The sequence below is a fragment of the Acipenser ruthenus genome, chromosome 23, assembly GCF_902713425.1.
Source record: "Acipenser ruthenus chromosome 23, fAciRut3.2 maternal haplotype, whole genome shotgun sequence".
Taxonomy (NCBI): Eukaryota; Metazoa; Chordata; class Actinopteri; order Acipenseriformes; family Acipenseridae; genus Acipenser; species Acipenser ruthenus.
This window is the reverse complement of record NC_081211.1, coordinates 7,653,574-7,676,597: the sequence shown is the minus strand read 5'-3', so window position 1 is coordinate 7,676,597 and position 23,024 is coordinate 7,653,574. Positions and strand designations below refer to the sequence as shown.

Here is a 23,024-nt window from a genome sequence, read left to right as displayed (position 1 = left end):
TGGCTTACCTCTCCGTGTAGAATTACATTTTGGTGCTGGGACTGCACAAGCCATGAGGACACAATAACTCATTTTAAAAGGGGGGCTGTTGAATCATTTGCACATGCCACAGCATGTGTTTATATACCCCAAGCCATGCGACTTTATGCAAGCCCTGTATAGGATCTTACTGTGTATATAAAATTGGAGATGGCTCTTATTACCTGCTGGATTCACTGGATTAGTTGGAGTCACTGGATTAGTTGGATTAGCTGGTTTCACTTGATTAGAGGCACATATAGAAATGTGTTAATTTATTTTTTTCCCATAATAACAAAGTGGATTTACAACAGACAAGTTTAGTGGATTAGTGATTCTGCTTGGACGATTCAGATAACGCAGTAGAGCAGCTGTGCAGTACAGCAGCGGAACTGAACTTCTGCACGGCACGTGGGCGTCTAACGTGTGAACAGATTGGATAGAAAATAAACTATCCCATTGTTCAAAGAGCAAGGTCTCTCTGTTCTGCACCTCCAGTCCCCTCCTTTGTCCCGGCCATGGCAGACACGGCAGCCCAGTCTCTGGACGACTATACATTTGAATACAAGGGATTTAACTTCCCAAAGGATGAAATCACACCAGAGTGCATCGACTCTCTGGAGGACTTTGAGATCAGAGACAGCGACGTTTTCATTGTAACCTATCCAAAGTCTAGTAAGAAACTGATCACATGATTTATTTTGTCGTGTTGTTTTTTTTATTTTCCATAACAACGGTCTAGAGACCACACTTAGGCATTCCAAAGAAACACATACAACATATAACAGAACTATAAAGAAAAAGCCTTTAGGGACCCCGATTTAACACCCAGAGTGTTCATCGTTCTGCAGAACTAACGTTTATATATATATTAATTGCAAATTAAGTCAGTTCCTTCACAGGATATTATCATTAAAACATTCCCCCGCAGACTAACAAAATACACATAAATGATAACCCAATACATAAACTAGACAATAAAGACAGAGAGTGATTCTCTACATCCTTAAAGAGCCTGCACTGGTAGGTCAAAATAGAATATGGACAAGCTCACTTGTTAATTCTAGTACTTTCACAAACTCTCCAGGTACAGTCTGGACACAACAGATTCTGACCCTGATCTATGCAGAAGAAGATGCCGACGCAGCTGAATTCAAAACAACTTACGAACGAGCCCCATGGCTGGAATTCCAAGAGAAGGGGCAGGATTACAATGCAAGACCCTCCCCTCGCCTCTTTGCATCTCACCTGCCCTATTATCTGGTGCCAAAGTCCTTGAGAAACAAAAAAGCAAAAGTAAGTCAGCAACTCTTTCTTTAAAAGACATCAATGCCATAAGAAGACCACAGTATTTTAGGTATTTCGACCATTGTGATCCCATTGGTATGTCAAAATGTTCCCACTGTGGTAGCATTCTAACAATGATTGCCACATCCTTTTGAAGCTGTCATATTACATTGTAATGTGTAACACACAGGACCTCATGTCATTGACCTCCTGTACAGTGAAAGCTGCTCCCTCCTCTATCAGTGGAGCTGCTGATAAGAACCAGGCTAAAGGTTTCACTGGATTGACTTTACTAATGGAAGCGGTTGTATTCAGATATAGATTGTCGTTCTCTCTCTTGCAGAGCTGTGAGGGGATGCCATCGCATGTCCCTCACCTGAACAACAAAGTCACACATGTATTGTGTAAGAGCCAGCGCCATCTAGTGCACAACTACTTTGGATCGCATTTCCTTTTGTTGTGCTTGCAATACACTGCTGTGCACTAGGTGGGGCTGGTGCTTACTAATACAATGTTGTTATGGAAACCTAGGCTGAACTAGCTTAGAATACACATGGCAGGCAACTGTAACTGAAGACTAAGAGCTGCTTAAAGGCCATTAACACAATTTAGACAACGTCATTTGAATCTACTTACTGTTTAATAAGCATCTGTTTGAGCAATGCCAGGCATCTGACTGAGTTGTATGATTCATTTGCAGGTGATTTATATCTTAAGAAACCCGAAAGACGCCATGGTGTCTTACTTTCATTTCCATAATATTATGGTGAAGATGGAAAAGACAAAAGATTTCAGTAGCTTTATGGATAGATATGTAAATGGCAAAGGTAAATCTGTTCACTATTGTCACACTGCAACGCTCTGCTGGTGGATGGAAGAAAGGTCACATTTGTTACACTAGATTCAAGGTCCCTTCAACACTCTCCAGATCTTTCGTTCTCATTTTGTAACATTTGCATTTTTCTTCTTTCAGAAAATAGTGAGATCCGCTTATGCAGCTGGAATGTAACTTGGTGAGGACATTATTTAGCCCAAAGTATATCAGAATCTGATTATATGTACATACAGCACTAAATAATCGACTAGTCGAATATAAAAATGCCAGTCGACCTCACAAACTGGTCGTGGACTAATCGCATATCACATGATTGAGAAGTAATGGTGACAAACAGACAAGTGTTATGAAACAGTTCGTTCACAGAGCAACAGACATGATTAATTAATATTTTTTAATGTGCTGTCTAGGTCGATCTATTCCATGATTCAGGAGCCATGTGTAAAGGTACTATTAGAATAAAGAGACTGCGTGCTTGTGACTTTAGAAACAGAATAGGGGTTTCCCCTTGACTACTCGGAGAACCGGCCTCACTGAGGTGAGGTCGAACCGATCTACCTGTAAGGCCGGGAAGCGAGGTGACTTCCCCCAAAGGGAAACTAAGGAAGGATAGAGGACCAAGTAAAGTCTCCCAGGCTTACTGAGACTTCTAAATTGAGACAGGTCAAGTGTAAAGTACTGCACGCAGGCAATAAAAATGTTCATTATAAATATCATATGGGAGATAGTGAAATTGAAGAAGGGAACTATGAAAAAGACCTAGGAGTTTATGTTGACTCAGAAATGTCTTCATCTAGACAATGTGGGGAAGATATAAAAAAGGCTAACAAGATGCTCGGATATATTGTGAGAAGTGTTGAATTTAAATCAAGGGAAGTAATGTTAAAACTCTACAATGCATTAGTAAGACCTCACCTAGAATATTGTGTTCAGTTCTGGTCATCTCGTTACAAAAAGGATATTGCTGCTCTAGAAAGAGTGCAAAGAAGAGCAACCAGAATTATCCCGGGTTTAAAAGGCATGTCGTATGCAGACAGGCTAAAAGAATTGAATCTATTCAGTCTTGAACAAAGAAGACTACGCGGCGATCTGATTCAAACATTCAAAATCCTAAAAGGTATAGACAATGTCAACCCGGGGGACTTCTTTGACTTGAAAAAAGAAAAAAGGACCAGGGGTCATAAATGGAGATTAGATAAAGGGGCATTCAGAACAGAAAATAGGAGGCACTTTTTTACACAGAGAATTGTGAGGGTCTGGAATCAACTCCCCAGTAATGTTGTTGAAGCTGACACCCTGGGATCCTTCAAGAAGCTGCTTGATGAGATTCTGGGATCAATAAGCTACTAACAACCAAACGAGCAAGATAGGCTGAATGGCCTCCTCTCGTTTGTAAACTTTCTTATGTTCTTATGTTCTTATGTTCTTATCTGATGCTCCGAGGTCTTTATCTTTAGCCTTTATCCTAGCCCGTGAAAGGACGCTCACAGAACTGTTCAGTGAAGCGCAGCGTCGGGTCTGTGTTCACACACACGTGAACAGCACCTGAGAGGGGAAATAACTGTATGGGGGAGTTCTGGTTGGCTGAGGGCCAGTAACAATGTATCTGTTCATGTTTATCTGTTCAATCTATCTGTTCAAACAGGGCAGTTTACTCACTTTTTTATTTACCACTACACCACTGGATATTTCCAATGCTTTTCCTCCTACACAGTGATGTGCAGCTCTTGGTTTGACCACATCAAGGGCTGGTACAGTCATAGGGACCAGTTTGAGATGCTCTTCATGACCTATGAGGAAATGATCAAGGTAATCCTGGGGCGTGTATTCTTCATCTTTTCAGTTGGAAATGTATGATTTCATTTATTAATCATGAACATTATGTTTTACATGATATGGATCTCCGACATAAGCATGTTCATAGCTATTGTAACGAACGGAAGTGCAAAATAAGTAGGATTCATGGAATTATTTGTTAAGCTACAATCTATTTTGTTCTATTTTTATAATCAAAATGATTTCCTTCTTTATTCTCCTTCTCTTTTTTCCTTCTCCCCTTATTGATTTCTTTCCTCCTTTCTGTCTTTCTTTCTTTCTTTCTTTCTTTCTTTCTTTCTTTCTTTCTTTCTTTCCTCCTTTCCTTTTTGTAGTGAATGTCCTCTTTCTCGTGCACAGGATCATGTTGCTGTTTTCCCCCTCTAGGATCTCCGGGCTGCTGTGCTGAAGATCTGTACCTTCCTTGGAAAGCGTCTGGAAGACTCAGCCATTGACAAGATTGTGAAACAAGCCACCTTCAAGAACATGAAGAACGACCCCAGAGCAACCTATGAGTTCCTGCCCGAGGACGTCATGCACAAGGACCGGGGCAGATTCCTACGGAAAGGTAGAAGCAGACCAGCCTCAAAGACTGTGTGAAAGTGTTCTCTCTTGTTCTTCAGGAGCTGCTCAGCAGTCTTTACCTGCCCAGGTCGCGTGTTTTTATAGCAGTGAGAGCTGTCAGCTACCTGCACTGTGGATCAAGTTTTCATTTGATTTGCTGGCAATACTAGCTGTGCACTAGATGGAGCTGGCAAACAGAACCCCATCTCCCCTGCTGGCTTTGGCAGGTTCTCATTGGTCAATAGAAAAAGTAACATTAGATAGAAAAATAACATTACATGATATATATCATCTAAGAGAAACCTCTTCTGTACAACTGAATGGATGAAGAGTTTAAAACTAGGGCTTAATTCACCAGTAAATCGCATTCAATGCTCGTGTCCAGTGGACTTCCTCCTCATGCCCTCATGAGCCTGTGCTGAGTGACTGGCTCGATTGATGGAATGTGGAAGCTCATTGCACACACTGAGTCACTGAGCTGCAGAATTGGGTTTCTGTTCTTACTCTGTGGCGGTGGTGGTGTAGGTGAGATATTGAACATGGAAAGATTTTGTTAAGGACGACACTTCCTTCTTGTCCTTGTACGGCAGGTACTATCGGAGACTGGAAGAACACTTTCACGGTGGCCCAGAGCGAGTTCTTCGACAAGGTGTTCCAGCAGAAAATGAAGGACCTTCCTCTGAAGTTCATCTGGGATATTAATGAAGACGCGGCCTGAGCGAGGGGATACATTCTCAAAGAGTTTACTACCAGTCTGGAATAGACCTGCACCTGGAACATTTAAAAAATACTAGAGTCTGTGCTTTTAAAGGAGTTCCCCCCAGTAGGGTGTGCTAACAAGAGATGAGCCTTGATGGGGCGAATGGCCTTTTCTCGTTCCCAAATTAGTTTCAGAGGGGACAGAAATTTTGAAAAATTCAGCTTTTAGAAGCGGTGGATAAAAAGGTCAGTAGTTATTAAGTCTATGAAACAGCAATATAGATTGATAGAGAACACACATAATACGATGTTAATCATGTAATACATTAGATATTCAGTATCTATGAACAGAAATTCTATTTCAATTATGCATAGTATCTTCAGTAGTAAAGCCACAATTATCACAGACTTGAGTAAACTCTATGGAATTGTGTCCCACAGACTAATAGGGTTTTAGTATATAACAAAAGCTAACCTTTCAACTCATGTTTATATCTTTAAAAACAATATAAAATTATTACGTTTTTTTTTTTGTTGTTGTTTTTTAACGCTGCTTGTAAAACATTTGACTCTCTAAAAGCAGGTCGGCAGTACAAGTTATGAAGCTCCTTCCTCTGCAGGTATTTCAGGTTTTTACACTAATGGAGTTTTGCAATACAGGATTCCTGAGACACAGCATTTTTAGTTCTTTCAATCTGGGTTTAGTACAATAGCTTGTACACCCTGATAAGATTATCAGGTCATGCTGTTCTAATCTCAAACTGTGCCTGTACGAGCTCACCTGCAACAAACATCTTCTCCACAAGAGGGCACTCCTGTGCACTCTACTGTCCAAACAATATTATACAAGTGCAACATACAATAAAACATTCTAAAAACACAAACGGATAACTATAGGCCTTGCATGTGCACACAGTATACTTCTTATATATGTACAGCTGATCCTGTCTCTTATGGAATGGGTTTTCAACCGGGGGTACCCCGCCTGTACTAATGGGGGTACTCTTAAGGGTCATAGGAGGTACACAGGACGACAGAAATGCATGATCTTAAATAATGACCTTAACCTTTTGACCTGTTAATTGTGTACTAAGTAGGCTACAGTAAAAAAGAAAATGTGCTAATATCATTTAGTTTTAATTGAAAATAATATTTACTATTTTCACTTTATACAGCAATTTGTAAAATGCAGCAGCATGGTTTATTTTGTGTTACCGCTAGGTATTCATTTGATTTTACTACTGTACTGTATACTGTATAGGCCTACTGCACAGAGTTATTATAAAATGTTTTTGTTTTTTTTCATTCTCCAGACATGTCCGGTTTAGCGAGGGATTACTGATTATGAAAACCTTTTTGACTGAAAAATATTTTTGATTTGGGAGTGAAGGTGGGGGCCCACTAGAGGTCCATTGCCCAGGGCCCACAAAAACCTGGCGCCGACCGGCCTATGTTTAAGTATGTATGAAAGATCAAATAAAGGCGATCATGTGTACAAATAGGTAATATATTTACAATCAATATAATTGTAAGATACATCTGCATATTTTAGAAAAAAATAAGCAGGGGTTCTGTGACAAACCACAAGAGATGAAGGGCTCTATTCAATTGGTCTAAAGTTTAGACTCTAAACAGTGACAGATCCAAATAGTGTCACTGTTTAAATATTCAATTAGGACCAAACATTTTACTGTCTTTTAAACACAGAAATACATTTAAGAGACTCGCACACACTGGTGTGTTTTGTTTTAAAGCCAGTTTTTTTAATGATTTAAATGATGGTGGTATTTAGGTGCGCCATCATTAGGATCAATTGACTTCAAAATGCAACAGAAACACAAGGTTGAATTATTTCCTTTATATAAATCAATGTAGTTAAACGTATAAAATAAATGAGGAAAAGGTCAAGACAGACAGCTCTGTGGAAACTTGAGCGTCTTACTCACAATAACAACAAAGGCTTTAAAGTGTGCCATGGATCAATACGAACAAAGAGCAAGTAGGGTTATTAAGTAAGGAAGTATTTCATCTGCAAATTATCCAAATCTAAGGGCCATATTCACAAAACATGTTCCACTGCTAGTTGTGCACCTGCAAGCGCTAAAGTTACAGAACTGTCAAGAAACAAATAAGATGTGGTGACACTTTCAAATTACTGTGTATTTACAAAGTACTGCATTTACACAGTAAATACAGGTGCACTTACACATCATTACATAACTTCAGAGATTTGTTTTTAAGGAGAATGCTTTGTGAATACAGCAAATGAAAGTCATTTTCATTCTCTGTTATCTGTCTAATTGAAACTCCTTTTCTTTCTCTGATATCTGTCCAATGAGTTTCGGAGTGTGCATTATTAATGATAAGTGGGGGGTTTGATTTTAGGGCTTTATTCAAGAAAGGCTAAGTGCAACCTACCCAGTTTCCATCTGAAAAAGGAGTATATTTGTAACCAATGATCAAAATCATTTTTGTAAAATAAATAATACTGTACATGCTTTTATGTATATATATATATATATATATATATATATATATATATATATATATATATATATATATATTTACATGGAAAACTGTCAAAATAGGCAAATTAGTGGCCACATATGGAAAAATGCATGAGCCTGTTTAGAAGTTGTTTAAGATGCCTAATTAAAGCGGTCTAACGTTTTCACACGAGTGCCTGTTGTTTCTATATCACTGATTACTGAGCGAAAATTGAAATCCTCACACCCAGACGTTTTCATGCAGGCAGGTATATAAAGGATATCAATGGAGGTGTTCTAGCACATGTGCACACTGCTGAATTACAGAGAATATCACTGCTAAGATTAAAAATGGTAGGGTTTTGTTTACTGTTCGCACTGTTCAGTGGAAAGAGTACAGTAGGAGTCAGATTCTGATGAAGTAAAAACAAGAAACCTCAGACAGCTGACAATTGTATTATTTTCCATTGTCTCACTGCGGCTGGGATACAGTACTCTTTAGAAGATTCAAGTTGTTTTAAATCCACATCGCTGTCTATTCCAGTTGTTTTAAATCCACATGGCTGTTTATTCAAGTTCTTTTAAATCCACATGGCTGTTTATTCCAGTTCTTTTAAATCCACGTGGCTGTTTATTCAAGTTGTTTTAAATCCACATGGCTGTATATTCCAGTTATTCTAAATCCACATGGCTGTATATTCCAGTTATTTTAAATCCACATGGCTGTTTATTCCAGTTGTTTTAAATCCACATGGCTGTATATTCCAGTTATTTTAAATCCACATGGCTGTATATTCCAGTTATTTTAAATCCACATGGCTGTTTATTCCAGTTGTTTTAAATCCACGTGGCTGTATATTCCAGTTATTTTAAATCCACATGGCTGTATATTCCAGTTGTTTTAAAACCACATGGCTGTTTATTCCAGTTGTTTTAAATCCACAAGGCTGTTTATTCCAGTTGTTTTAAATCCACATGGCTGTTTATTCCAGTTGTTTTAAATCCACATGGCTGTATATTCCAGTTATTTTAAATCCACATGGCTGTATATTCAAGTTGTTTTAAATCCACATGGTTGTTTATTCCAGTTGTTTTAAATCCACAAGGCTGTTTATTCCAGTTGTTTTAAATCCACATGGCTGTATATTCCAGTTATTTTAAATCCACATGGCTGTATATTCAAGTTGTTTTAAATCCACATGGCTGTTTATTCCAGTTGTTTTAAATCCACAAGGCTGTTTATTCCAGTTGTTTTAAATCCACATGGCTGTTTATTCCAGTTGTTTTAAATCCACATGGCTGTATATTCCAGTTGTTTTAAATCCACATGGCTGTATATTCCAGTTGTTTTAAATCCACATGGCTGTTTATTCCAGTTGTTTTAAATCCACATGGCTGTATATTCCAGTTGTTTTAAATCCACATGGCTGTATATTCCAGTTGTTTTAAATCCACATGGCTGTATATTCCAGTTGTTTTAAATCCACATGGCTGTTTATTCCAGTTGTTTTAAATCCACATGGCTGTATATTCCAGTTGTTTTAAATCCACATGGCTGTATATTCCAGTTGTTTTAAATCCACATGGCTGTATATTCCAGTTGTTTTAAATCCACATGGCTGTATATTCCAGTTATTTTAAATCCACATGGCTGTATATTCCAGTTGTTTTAAATCCACATGGCTGTATATTCCAGTTGTTTTAAATCCACATGGCTGTATACTCAGTGTATTAACAGGCCTTGTCGATTGATTTCTAGCAGCCCCTGCCTTCATACCATACAGACAGGTTTCTTAAAGCTTCCAGGCTTGAACCAGATCAACATTAGTGGTGTTCTCCTTTAATTACAACCTTTAATATTGAAAAGACTGTCTGTCTGTCTGTATGTATGCACAGCTATGGCCAAAAGTTTTGCATCACCCTATAGAATTGTAATTTTGCTTCATAAAGTCGAATGAAACCTGCTGAATAATGTTAACATATTGAATTACATACCGCTTTGTAGTTTATCATATACTTAACGAAAAAATGTGACATTTCAAAATCTAACATAAATACTGTACTACTATTGCGATATCATTTTGTAGTTTCTTTCATTAAATTATGTTATTTCATATATATATATATATATATATATATATATATATATATATATATATATATATAGTACTGTGCAAAAGTTTTAGGCAGGTGTGAAAAAATGCTGTGAAGTAAGAATGCTTTCAAAAATAGACATGTTAATAGTTTATATTTATCAATTAACAAAATGCAAAGTGAGTGAACAGAAGAAAAATCTACATCAAATCAATATTTGGTGTGACCACCCTTTGCCTTCAAAACAGCATCAATTCTTCTAGGTACACTTGCACACAGTTTTTGAAGGAACTCGGCAGGTAGGTTGTCCCAAACATCTTGGAGAACTAACCACAGTTCTTCTGTGGATTTAGGCAGCCTCAGTTGCTTCTCTCTCTTCATGTAATCCCAGACAGACTCAATGATGTTGAGATCAGGGCTCTGTGGGGGCCATACCATCACTTCCAGGACTCCTTGTTCTTCTTTACGCTGAACATACAGTGAAAGATAGACTTTCGCTGTATGTTTGGGGTCGTTGTCATGCTGCAGAATAAATTTGGGGCCAATCAGATGCCTCCCTGATGGTATTGCATGATGGATAAGTATCTGCCTGTACTTCTCAGCATTGAGGAGACCATTAATTCTGACCAAATCCCCAACTCCATTTGCAGAAATGCAGCCCCAAACTTGCAAGGAACCTCCACCATGCTTCACTGTTGCCTGCAGACACTCATTCGTGTACCGCTCTCCAGCCCTTCGACGAACAAACTGCCTTCTGCTACAGCCAAATATTTCAAATTTTGACTCATCAGTCCAGAGCACCTGCTGCCATTTTTCTGCACCCCAGTTCATGTGTTTTCGTGCATAGTTGAGTTGCTTGGCCTTGTTTCCACGTCGGAGGTATGGCTTTTTGGCCGCAAGTCTTCCATGAAGGCCACTTCTGACCAGACTTCTCCGGACAGTAGATGGGTGTACCAGGGTCCCACTGTTTTCTGCCAATTCTGAGCTGATGGCACTGCTGGACATCTTCCGATTGCGAAGGGAAGTAAGCATGATGTGTCTTTCATCTGCTGCAGTAAGTTTCCTTGACCGACCACTGCGTCTACGGTCCTCAGCGTTGCCCGTTTCTTTGTGCTTCTTCAAAAGAGCTTGGACAGCACATCTGGAAACCCCTGTCTGCCTTGAAATTTCTGCCTGGGAGAGACCTTGCTGATGCAGTATAACTACCTTGTGTCTTGTTGCTGTGCTCAGTCTTGCCATGGTGTATGACTTTTGACAGTAAACTGTCTTCAGCAACCTCACCTTGTTAGCTGAGTTTGGCTGTTCCTCACCCAGTTTTATTCCTCCTACACAGCTGTTTCTGTTTCAGTTAATGATTGTGTTTCAACCTACATATTGAATTGATGATCATTAGCACCTTTTTGGTATAATTGTTTAATCATACACCTGACTACATGCCTACAAAATCTCTGACTTTGTGCAAGTGTACCTAGAAGAATTGATGCTGTTTTGAAGGCAAAGCATAGTCACACCAAATATGGATTTGATTTAGATTTTTCTTCTGTTCACTCACTTTCCATTTAGTTAATTGATAAATATAATCTATTAACATGTCTATTTTTGAAAGCATTCTTACTTTACAACATTTTTTCACACCTGCCTAAAACTTTTGCACAGTACTGTATATATATAGATATGCATGTCTGTCTGTTTGTCTGTCTGTCTGGAGTGCATTGGTTAGTGTTGATCTATCCATGCCTGCACTTGCATTGTTTTTGTGATTTTCATAAAGGAAAATATGTTTTAACTAAATTATTTACAGTGATTGAATACATAGAGGATCCACCATGAAAGATTCTAGAGTCCTGTAGTTATTCCATGCGGGATAGCTGAATAACACACAAGCCCCTTATCCTCCTAATTTCAATGAAACATGGTTTTGTTACTACAGTATAATATTAACCTTAAACACCTGCTTTATGTGTTTCTTATCACTCAAACTACTACACTAAAAACACTGACAGGGTTCCTTGTCTTGTTCTGTTTTGGCTCAACTATCACATTCTTTGCACTTTCATAGTTAAAAAACAAAACACACTCTTCAAAGCTGTGTTCACATATTATTCTAGCTCATAAATATATTGAGTCTGAACACAGGAAGACTACAGGAAGGTATACTTTTCGCCTAAATGTCAACCCACACAACACGCAGCGTATAGCCTGACACAAGCAGGACCCCTCGTGCTGGTAAACACGTACCAGCACCTCTGTACCAGATAGCTGAGACAATAACCCACACAGCATCACCTGCTTTTTATCGGCTATTTATGGCAGTTGGTAATATGCTCCATACCGTTAATCAGTCTGAGGGTGTTTGTGGGCAAATAACCACACGGAATTGTTTTTATTATTTGCTGGTTATGTGCATCCCGCTGTTTAAAAGTGGTCAGGGTTTTCTGTGTGTGGGCGAGGTGTTAGATCGTGATGATTTACAAGATTAGACTTGACTAATACCAGTACCTATTGATCTGTATGTCAGAAGAAGGGATCTTATCAGTCATTGTACTGTGTGGAGTTCTAAGCAATCGCAGGACGATTGTCTTCAAAGGTATGTATATATAATGACAAAACAACTGCATAGTCAGCTAATAATAATATATTTTTTTGTCGGTCTCGTGCATTTTACCATTTGTGGCTATGTGCTTCTTTTCTCTTACTATTTTAAAGTTTTAGACAATCACTAATTTGCCTATTTTGACAAATATCCACTGTACCCTTTTCTGGCAAAACTAAAGATTTCCTCTTTTCCTTTTAAGAAATCTCAAAATTAAAATATAACTATTTAAAAAATGACTGATCATTTAAGAGCTTTCTTTGTTGTTTTTAGAAGCATTGAGTTACATCTGTCTTTCTCTGGATCCTTTATGTATCGGTTCTAAAAATTGAGACATGCTGATACCGCTAATAACCGCGCCGGTTTCCTTCATGAGCTTCCAATTCATTTTGTTCCAGATTTTCAAAGCTGGTATTGGTCACATCTCATCTTCTTCTCAAAATTTCACGACCAAAATATGTGTGATTTATTTTATTATTCCACATATTAACGATATTAGGATTTGTACCAGAGAAAAAGATGTGCCACAATGAATTATTCATTTTCCTAACATTTTAAAGAATGAGTGCACTTATGAAACGTGCTGTTTTCAGCCTGGTCAGAGTCAGGCTCTCATTAGACATGGTATTAATGTTGTTTTCTCTTACAGCACTCGTGTGACTAAATGGATCAGAACCCTGGAGCTGCTGTTCTCTCTCTGGTATTGTTTCTGTGTTCAGCAGGGACCTCGCCTCTAGCAACAGGTAGGCATTCTTCTCTTTTTATCATTTTGTGTTATAACCTGAAAAATAAAAAATACAGCTGGTATTAGGTACCATTCCCTGAGTAAAAAAAAAAGGATTTTATTTTTTCTTCAATTCATCGAAGCTGTAGCAACTCTGAAGCAGTTACAATTAAAATGACTGTATAGAATAACACTAGGGTTTACTGGTAAATGTCGACATTTACCAAGCAAATCAGTAACTGTCCGGAATACACGATAACGCTTTACTTCGGACATTACCCGTAAATCTCAAGAATAACCAAGTGGTTTTGGCTAATGACCGAATGCTTCGCTAAGTAATGAAGATATATCTATTCAGTGCCTGTATTGTCGTGTTTTGCGTCATTTTGTTTCTGTTGAAAAAACAAAGGTCCTAAAAGATTTAATTTGAATTTAACAGAATGTTATGTTTCATCAAACTACTACGTATTTGGAATACAATATCCTTCAACAACATTGTGAATGGTTTATATGCTAATTTACCAGAATGTTGGTTGAAGTGGATCACAGCATTGTTCAATGCCATGTTGAACTAGTTTAAATTGCTCACTTGTGCATTACTGTAAGCTCATTCATGATTATTTTGTTCATGGATTTGACATGAATGAATATTTTGTTAATTGACGATTTTATTTTTCAATGGTGTTGACACACCCTAATAAACAACTTGGATGCACATACAAGATGTATCAAAGAGATTTTTCTTCTTTTTTAATACGATCAGAAATGTCTATAGCCGGGTTTCCATGTTTTATGCTATTTTTAGCTGCCAGTGGCTTATGCGGCGGGCTACAGACAGCACCAGTCTTGAGCGTCCACTTTAAGTTGAAATAAAATCTCTTAAACTCATTGCGCAAGAATTGTTTTAGAAGAACGAAAACATGGAAAAAATAAAAATAAAAAGTTGGTTCCACGATTTAGTTCAAAAATACGGGGCTTAACATCAGCTTGCTGCAAGATTTACAGAATGAAGTCCCAGAGAGTCCCGGTGGATTAGCATCTACTGAGAAATGTGTTGAACTCTTATACTGGAGCCCCATTAACAACAGCAAAAAATAATAATACTATATATAATACTATATAATACTATATATATATATATATATAATGCAGATTCGGGTACTTTATATTTTAGATTCAGGCGCTATATTATACATGTTCGTGTATAATAGGTTTATAATAAATATATAAGCAGCACTCAAAAAATGTTTAGCAAATAATACAATGATAGTGCACAACGCTTTCTTATGGATGTGTGTGTGTGACTCTAAGTCCCGGTTTCTGTTTTGTTTCCCGTAAACTAAAAGCCTTGTTGAAACCCAGTTTAAGAAAACTGCACATCAGTATTCATGCAAGGCCAAATTGGAATATTTAAATATAGACTCCCGTATTTTAATATTAATTAGGTCGTTTGAATTTGGAAGGAGAATTTTCTCTGGCTAAAAGAAAACTACATGGAAGCCCAAATTACCCGAAGGGTACGACCAAAATAGCGTGAGAAAAAGGTGAGACTTATTTTTCTTTTTTCTGTATACAACGAATTGTTAGTGTTGATGGATTCAATATTCAACGCATTGCTACATGACTGAAAAGGATTAGCTTTAGTTTATATATATTGTTTCGTTTTCATCTTTTGTAAATAAATGTTATCTCGTGTTTTATGTAATTTCTTGTAGATTAAAACAAGTTTATTAAATTATTAAGTCGTCCCGGTTTTTCTATTTCATTAAAACAAAAACAAAACAAAAAAACCCCAGTAAGCGCATCAAGTTTACAGCAGGGTAATGAATTAGGCTCTGTTAGTGCGTTTCAAAATCAAATAAACACTCTTGTACGATTATATGTTTAATAATTAATATACTTTTTACCTTCCTGGATCAGTTTTGAAAAAAATATATCTTGGAGGTGCCACCAGTCAATTTAGTCCCATTTGTGTCTTGTTTAACACAACTGATTAAAATAAAATAAAAACACGATTGTGTTATTATATATACTGCTTCAGAGTTGCTTCGGCATCAATTAATTCAAGAAAAAAAAAGTCCTGTTTTTTCATTCTGGAAATCTTGTAACCCTAATTACAAGGGCATGACCATCAGAACTTCCCTGTGATTTCATTTGTAATATGGTGTCACTATGCTTGCAGCACTTTTTAAAATGTAGCAAATAAATGAACAGTGCTGACAATAACTGATGGTTATGGGCATTTTTCAAGTGTTGGGATTTCTGAATATCAGTTGTAGTTTTTGTTACTTGTCATTTTCAAAGCCGCTATAAGGACAGCGACATAGTAATGAACATTTAACCCTTGTGTAGGCATTTCTAATTATATATATAAGCATAACCGAATAGATTAATTACTGATGTCACTGAAATATTATCAGTTTTCAACTGCATTCTAGTTTTTTAGTGTGTTGAAGAGTAGAGTAATGAATAACAGAGTTTCTAGTTATTTTTCTGATGTCTTTTTAATATTCACAGGTGTGTAATGTTGCCATTTTGTGCTTGTTTTTTTTCTCCAGATATATACATCAGGAAAGGGGATACTGTTGACTTGCCCTGTAAAAAAAGACTTTCACCGATTAGCGAATCAGTGCGATGGTATTTCACTGCGTCAGCTGGCAATCGTTTTAAATTATACACTCTTGAAAACCACAAAGCCCAATTCGGCCCAGCAATGGAGCACGACAGAATAAAGATGTCCCTCAACTCCTCTCTCTCCATACGCGATGTCAGAGCAGAAGATGCCGGGGTGTACGAGTGTTGTTTCTGTTCGAATAAAAGCAAACTCTGCGACACAGTGAAAAATGTCTCATTGTTTGTTTTGCAGAGTAAGTTTGTGGTTTTACATAACAATCTTGCTTTGCACAGAAGGCTCGGGCATGGGCTTCACTGCTTTGTCATGAGGAATCACCTACCAACAGAGCACCTTCCCCAAATTCCTTTCTATCCGTGTCCTGCGAGAGACTTACACTGTTTTGCTCTTTGAGAAACATCACAATTCCTTTTCTGAGACAGTTTCTTTGATTAGCAATGAGGATATGCAGGTACAATATTCAGAATAGCAGAATATTCCATTGGAGGTGCCAGCTGGTTCACCTCGACACAGCTACAGGCAGTAGTGCTGTGGGAGTTTCAGTTAAATTATACAGCAAGCTAATCAGTCGTCCCCCCCAGATAGTAATGAGGGAGAGAAATCTCACCATAGTGTCAGTGCGCGCCAAGCACAGTCCTTGAGAAATCAACAAGTTTAAACAAGCATTGCAAGAACAAATGCATGTGTTACTGTATCAAAATATTGTATATACTGGTCATGCTATAAACTCACTTATATCTTTTAGTTGTCAGGGACCCCCCCAGTGGTGACCCTGTGATGTTGCATTCCACCCTGTCTTTGCAATGTTCGGTTGCATGCGACAGATTGAATGCTGTATGTAATCAAAGCCTTGCTAGATTGGCGTTCACCTGGAGAAACCACCCTGGGAATGAGATTGAGACAAGAAGGGAGCGGCAGTACTCTATTCAGCCTGCAGGTGGCGCTTCCTACCTGCGCTTTCAGGTAGAGCAATCGGACCACGAGAGGAAATTGAAATGTGTTTTATCAGTGGACGGGAAGGAAAAAGCATTCGCTGAGTATCAAGTATTCATAACAGGTAGCTCACCTTTTTATTACTCAGATGTAGTACTATTTTTCATAGTGATTTTAATTTGAAATATAGTTGACATATTTTAGTCATACTGTATTACAAAAATGTGCCGATTTTGTTTAGTTAAACTACCAAAAATGGAAAGTAGAAACCAAAGTAAAGATGTCCTTAATAAAAAAGGAAGAAAAGAAAACTTTCTAAAAAGTTCAGCACCAATTAAATGAAAATATGAATATAAATAAATAGATTAATTAATTCACCATATAAAACTGTGGACAAAAGTTTTGAGTCACCTATAATTTTAGGATTGAGACATATATATATATATATATATATATATATATATATATATATATATATATATATATATATATATAACATCATGTTGATCTTTTATTTAACATCATGTAATCAAAGAAACTACAAAATTATATTGCAAAAGCCTATCAGAAGCCATAGTAGTAGTACAGTAGTTCATTCAGCAAAATGTCAGTTTTCCGTTAAGTATATGATAAACTACAAAGCGCTATGTAATTCAATATGTTAACGTAACATTATTCAGCAGGTTTCATTCGACTTTATGAAGCTAAATAAGTTAATTCTATATAGAGGGTGATGCAAAACTTTTGGCCAGAGCTGTACAGTAGAACCTCAAAGTTACGAACACCCCACTTTCAGTATGCAATCACTCAACCTTGTGTGCAATGCAACCAGATAGGCGCTCTTATAAGCAATGTGCTGGTCATGAAGAAGGCAAAATTACTGTAGCAACAAATGTATCCAGGCAAAGGTTAGGCACATTTCAAAGCAAATAAGGGCGACTTTACTACGAACATTTTAGTTTTGAACAAAAGGAGACTGAATGCCTTGTATTATTCGCCAGATTGAAGTTCTACTGTAGCATAATTATTTTTAATGAACAGTTACAGCGTTGGATCCCAATACCTCAGAGATAGTGTATGTCGCGGAGGGAGAATTGGTTCTGCTTCCCTGTGTTGGGATATCAAGCCGGACGGAAGGCAGGCATGTGGAATGGTCATTTCAAGCGATTGGGGATCAGAGCCGAACCCTTCTCAATGTGTCTGCACCAGCTTACCCCAGAGTCAACCCCAGAGAGACAGTGAGTCTGCTGCCCAATGCTTCCCTTCTCAATGTGTCTGCACCAGCTCACCCCACAGTCAACCCCAGAGAGAGAGTGAGTCTGCTGCCCAATGCTTCCCTTCTCAATGTGTCTGCACCAGCTCACCCCACAGTCAACCCCAGAGAGAGAGTGAGTCTGCTGCCCAATGCTTCCCTTCTCATCCAGAGAGTGCAGAGCCCCGACACAGGCACTTACCACTGCAGGAGGGACGAGCAAGAGAAATACCACATGCTTACTGTGTGTGTTTTAACAGGTAAGGGCCAGCTCGCAACTGACCCTGGCTTTGTAGTTAACACTTTTGTGAAATCACTTAAACATGAAATATGATATAGGAAATCTGCATTTACAAATCCAATTTAATAGACCCCAGTATCTTCTGTGGTATATGGTTGAAACTGTAATTACACAACATGTTTATTTGTTTCCAGTGAACGCAAATGTGTCTAGCCCTGTTTCTAAAGGCACAGAGGTTGTTGTGAACTGCTCCCTGCTCTGTGATCACACTCCCCAGGACGCTGTGCTTCAGTGGATGGACAGTAATGGGACCCTGCTGGAATCAAACACAACTCTTTCTACTGGTCCCAGTGCACAGCTGGTGATTCCCAGTGCCTACAATATGACTCTGAGGTGCCGATTACAAGATAAAGAACGAGAGAGAGCCAGCGTGGAATACACCATACATGGTAACTTGGTTTTTGAAAGATTTTTGCTGTGCCCCATACCTTTTTATAAATAATAATTTATAAAATAATTTTCTAAAATAATTCCACTCAGAGGTCTTTCATGCAGATCTGAAAGGACCGCCAGTCATAGTGACGTGGCAGGATGGCTTGGTGCTGACGTCACAGACAAGGAAGAGACATCCCAGTACTGAGGGTTGAAGCAGTGTGCATGGGGTGTACCCTGTCACAAGCGATATTTTCATTTTGAAAAATTCTATCTGATGCCGTACTATATTTTAAAGTGCTTTGACGCACTGAGGTGAAATGACCTGAACAGGGTAGCTGAAAGTGAGCCATGCAAATTTAGATCTTTCTTTTGCTTGAGTATAGTACCAGATATCATTTGTTAAAATGAAGATACGTGTTTGCCATAACTTAATCTTTTCCAGAGCTGCAATTAAGCCAATTAAAATGTATGCCTGTGGCCAGCATTTACCTCGCCGAACTCACACAAGCAAAGACAAACAAGATGACAAGCTGTGCCTTCATGTTTTACAGTAACAGAAGAGCAGGGCAGCATTCAGAGTAATCAGACCGTCCTCCTCCCTGTGCTGTTGGGAATAGTTGCTGCTTGTGTAGCGATCGCTGCCGTCTTAATACTGCTTTTAAGAGGCAGAAAAACAGGAGACAAAGGTAACGTATTTATTTATTCTCCATTTAACCAGTTAAAACAACATTGAGACTGAAAATCGCATTTTGACCATTAATATGTATTTATTTTTTACTTATTTTTCTAAATATTTTTCTTTTGTATTATTTATTTGTTTACAGAAGATTCTGCTCTTGGTGTTGAGTTGAATTCTACACACCAAGCAAGCCAAGTGGAAGAGGTAAGAGTGCTATGATTCTCAAAGCTAATTACAGAATTCAGACTTGTGTTTTCCACGGGTCTTGGATGTAGATCACGGTGATACATTTCTTCACGGTACTTGTAACATGTTATTAATATAATTGGCGGGTGATGTATGTTACTTCTTGAGGAAAAACTTTGTTGTGTGTCCCAACTCTGAAACGTTCCTCTGAAATATCCCCAAGTTGCATCTTCCTCATTGTGGTGCTCACAAGTTCAGAAGGAGTGGATCTGAAAAGATGGAATTATTTAAAGACACTGCAATCTATAATTAAACATGCCAGCTACCTCAAAAGGAATGCATTGCATCTTAAAGAACAACCTGATATTGGCTATCTTGATTTGATACGGTTGTCAGATTACTAGCAGATACTCCATGAGTAGTGATGAATTCTTTTCACACTAACAAATTTTATATTTCACAGCGTTTCTTTGTCTAAAAATAAGTATTTCAAGACATTGCCCCAAGAACTGTCATGGAGTATTCTTTTTCTTGTTTAGGATGTTTGTATATCATTTTCTGTTTCAGCCATCACATCTATCTATTTATTGCTCTTTCAATGGGATTACAACAATCTGAATCGTTTGCTCTTCATATTTCGTTTCTGTTTCTCAGGAGGAATGTGAAATTCATTACGCCACACTAGAAATTAGACAGCCAGCCAGAGACCAGAGGAGAGACATGACCAACGAGCAAGTTATTTACTGTCTAACTGTGCAGAATAAATGAAATCCTGTGTTTTTACTGTGTAAAAAAACTTCTATAAAAACTGTAACAAAACAAAACTATGTTATTAGAGCTGTGCTAACTGATTATTCTTATTGGGATCAAGCTCTTCACAAATGAGGGTGGAGAGCCCCTATCCAGCAGGTTTTATAGGTGTCTTTACATCATCAGTGGCTAAAGATCTGGAACACATGTTAATCTTGACTAATTAAGCCAATAATTGGTTCAATAAAGTAACAGAGATGGGTTGAAAGGAAAACCAGAAGCCCCAGTAGCTCTCCAGGACCAGGAGACCCCTGATCTACACCAACGACCCTCAGCTGATTGCCAGCCCCTGATTTCTGTGGAGAGCTCATCTGAGTCATCGGTTTGTGCAGCACTATTTGCTATGTCTGTTGTCAAACAAACGTTTGTTACTCCTGAAAGCAGAGCATGTGGTGACTCTGCCTCATCAACCTGCACTTCTATTAAAATGAACCATTTTACTGTCTCAGGTTTTATCTTTGGCTCTATCAAGGATACAGATATTTTTCACATAACCATTTCAATATATATATATATATATATATATATATATATAATATTTTTTTTTTTTTTACAAACCATTCATTTCTGATCATTAATTCCTTGTATATGCCACTAGGAATACTTTGCTTTTATTAATAAAAAAAAATGTCATTAAGATTAGGCTTACCAGATTTCCAGTGTGAGAAACTTCACTCATTGAAGCTGTAGCGACTCTGAAGCAGTTAAAATAAGTATATAATAACACAATCACAATTTAAAAATGTAATATTGTGTGTGTGTGCGTGCGTGCGTGCGTGCGTGCGTGTGTGTGTATGAAATCAGTTATAAAACAGCTGTGTTAAACATGACACAATAGGGACTAACTTAAAAGGTTGACTTGGCTGGTGGCACTTCCAAGAAAAAATAAATGTTTAAAAAAATTAGCCACGGTCCACGAAGTTAAACCGAATATGTATTATTAAACACATAATCAGAATGATTCAACACGTAATCCAGAAGTCTCTTTATTTGTGTATAATACATTACTGTGCTGAGTACACTGCTACAGTGTTGTACTCATAAACATGTAAATACAACGTCGAGTAACCCTAATTAAGAAGGTGCTGCGGGAAACAGCTCCTTAATACAAGCTCAGGTATCGACTCCTGTAACAGAACCTACCAGGGACTAGTAGGGTCACACAGAATTTCAAATATTTTTCGTTTATAAAATGCTGCCACTCCTAAATTACAAACCGTAGAGAACAGACATGACCCAAACAGCAGTTATAATAACCAATACAGAGAAACACGGGGATACAACTTGTCAAATCAAACCCAACAGTTTGTTAGACAGGATGATTCAAATACACCCAGTAGCTGACCCTATGGGGTGTAGGAATAATCTATACATTTTACATTAGCCCAGGTATTGAATAAATAAACGCAACACATAATATACACGTCATACAGCTGAACACTGAACAGCACGTTTCACTCTGCAATACACAATAAATAAAGTCGTTAAACGGGAATGTGTGGACTGGAGTATATTATTTGAAAAACGGTCTCTAGGAAACCACGGAAATCGACATGCGCAGTCACAACTTGGCGATGCGCATCTCTGCGGCGGTGAATTTGATTACTGGAAGACTTCGGCCTCTGATAATTTAAATCTCACGGTGCAAGCGGAGAGGAACTCCGTGCATTGGAATTTGCTGGATATAGTCTGGATCTGGGTCTGTCGATGTAAATAGAGGAAGGGTATCGTTTCCTTTCATAGTGTTTTGTTTCATTTTATTGAGAGCGGCAAAGCTAAAGCCACGGACTATATTAAGACACATACCCGGCAGAAGAGAAGCAGAAACGGGCTGCAGCAGGCCACAAAAGCCGGGGACCGCAGTTCTTGAAAAATAAACATTTCTAACGAGATACAGGTAAGTCGATTGTTACGTTTATGCGGGGTGTTAATAATAATAATAATAATAATAATAATAATAATAATAAACTAAATTAATCCTGTATTAAATATATTGTTTTTGTATGTTATCAAATATTCTTCTGTTGTTTAGAAAAAATAAGATGTACTCGTAACTGAGTTGTACCTTGAAACAAGTGGGCTGAATTAATAATAATAATAATAATAATAATAATAATAATAATAACAGTAAATAACATCAACAGAGCCTATTCCATATATGTATGCATATTTATTTCTTCTCCGTTGTGACTTGATAAATAATTTAAATGTATAATAATTATTCACGTACCTCCAGCCGTCATTACAGAAATCCATTCCTTGGGTTAAAGCGAATGCATTAATTTATACTAGTAAAGTGCCTGGGCACCACAGCCCAGATCGTTATTACAACATTGCGTATATCAGAGAGTGATTTCAGTTTTTTTAATCCTATTGTAATTTGCTACACAAGAATGCAGACTCTGTAGATGAGCCTGTGAGTCTACGGGGTACCTACCTGCATGAGGTCCTAGTCCAAGTGTCCCCTTCAGTGCCATGCAGGGGCCTGAAACCAAGTTCCAAGACACAAAGTGGCTCTGTGTTCCTTCAGTTTCATGCCTGGTTTCAGGGTGCTAGGTGGCCAAGCTGTCTCACTTGCCTTTAATGTCTTTCCGATCAGTGTAATCCACATCACAAAACAAACACCACACTGTGCTTGAGTGGCCCAGAGGTGAGGCAGGTTGTATGTGCAGTACAGCTCATGAAGGTTAAATCCACCCCATTGAACAAAGGGTTAATAATGTAGTGCAGTCTTGCTTTCT

At 37.9% G+C, this 23,024-nt stretch overlaps 1 protein-coding gene and 1 long non-coding RNA gene across 11 annotated transcripts; one reads left to right on the top strand and one right to left on the bottom strand.

The window, feature by feature from the left end:
* Nucleotides 1-174: 174 nt before the first annotated feature.
* LOC117413397 (amine sulfotransferase-like) lies at nt 175-20,764 on the top strand. Of its 10 annotated transcripts, XM_058997678.1 has the most exons (16): nt 175-693; nt 1,106-1,314; nt 2,006-2,132; nt 3,855-3,949; nt 4,343-4,523; nt 5,110-5,464; nt 5,799-5,838; nt 6,532-6,676; nt 13,041-13,134; nt 14,561-14,659; nt 15,674-16,804; nt 17,722-18,192; nt 18,368-18,622; nt 19,160-19,294; nt 19,433-19,491; nt 20,128-20,764. In XM_058997678.1, the coding sequence occupies exons 1-6, from the start codon at nt 537-539 to the stop codon at nt 5,235-5,237; spliced, it is 897 nt and encodes a 298-aa protein (XP_058853661.1). In that variant the 5' UTR covers nt 175-536; the 3' UTR covers nt 5,238-5,464; nt 5,799-5,838; nt 6,532-6,676; nt 13,041-13,134; nt 14,561-14,659; nt 15,674-16,804; nt 17,722-18,192; nt 18,368-18,622; nt 19,160-19,294; nt 19,433-19,491; nt 20,128-20,764. The 10 variants fall into 10 exon arrangements, with proteins under 10 accessions (XP_058853661.1, XP_033878432.3, XP_058853657.1 ...); XM_034022541.3 differs by lacking the exons at nt 175-693; nt 1,106-1,314; nt 2,006-2,132; nt 3,855-3,949; nt 4,343-4,523 and having other exon boundaries at nt 5,252-5,464; nt 15,674-15,982; nt 16,493-16,804; nt 20,128-20,751; XM_058997674.1 differs by lacking the exons at nt 175-693; nt 1,106-1,314; nt 2,006-2,132; ... (1 more) ...; nt 4,343-4,523; nt 14,561-14,659 and having other exon boundaries at nt 5,252-5,464; nt 5,802-5,838; nt 15,674-15,982; nt 16,493-16,804; nt 20,128-20,751.
* LOC117413399 (uncharacterized) lies at nt 19,370-23,017 on the bottom strand. Its single transcript, XR_004546043.3, has 3 exons — nt 22,721-23,017; nt 20,933-20,978; nt 19,370-19,742 (listed from the first exon to the last, which is right to left on the bottom strand). It is a non-coding gene; the product is annotated as an uncharacterized LOC117413399 (long non-coding RNA).
* Nucleotides 23,018-23,024: the final 7 nt, after the last annotated feature.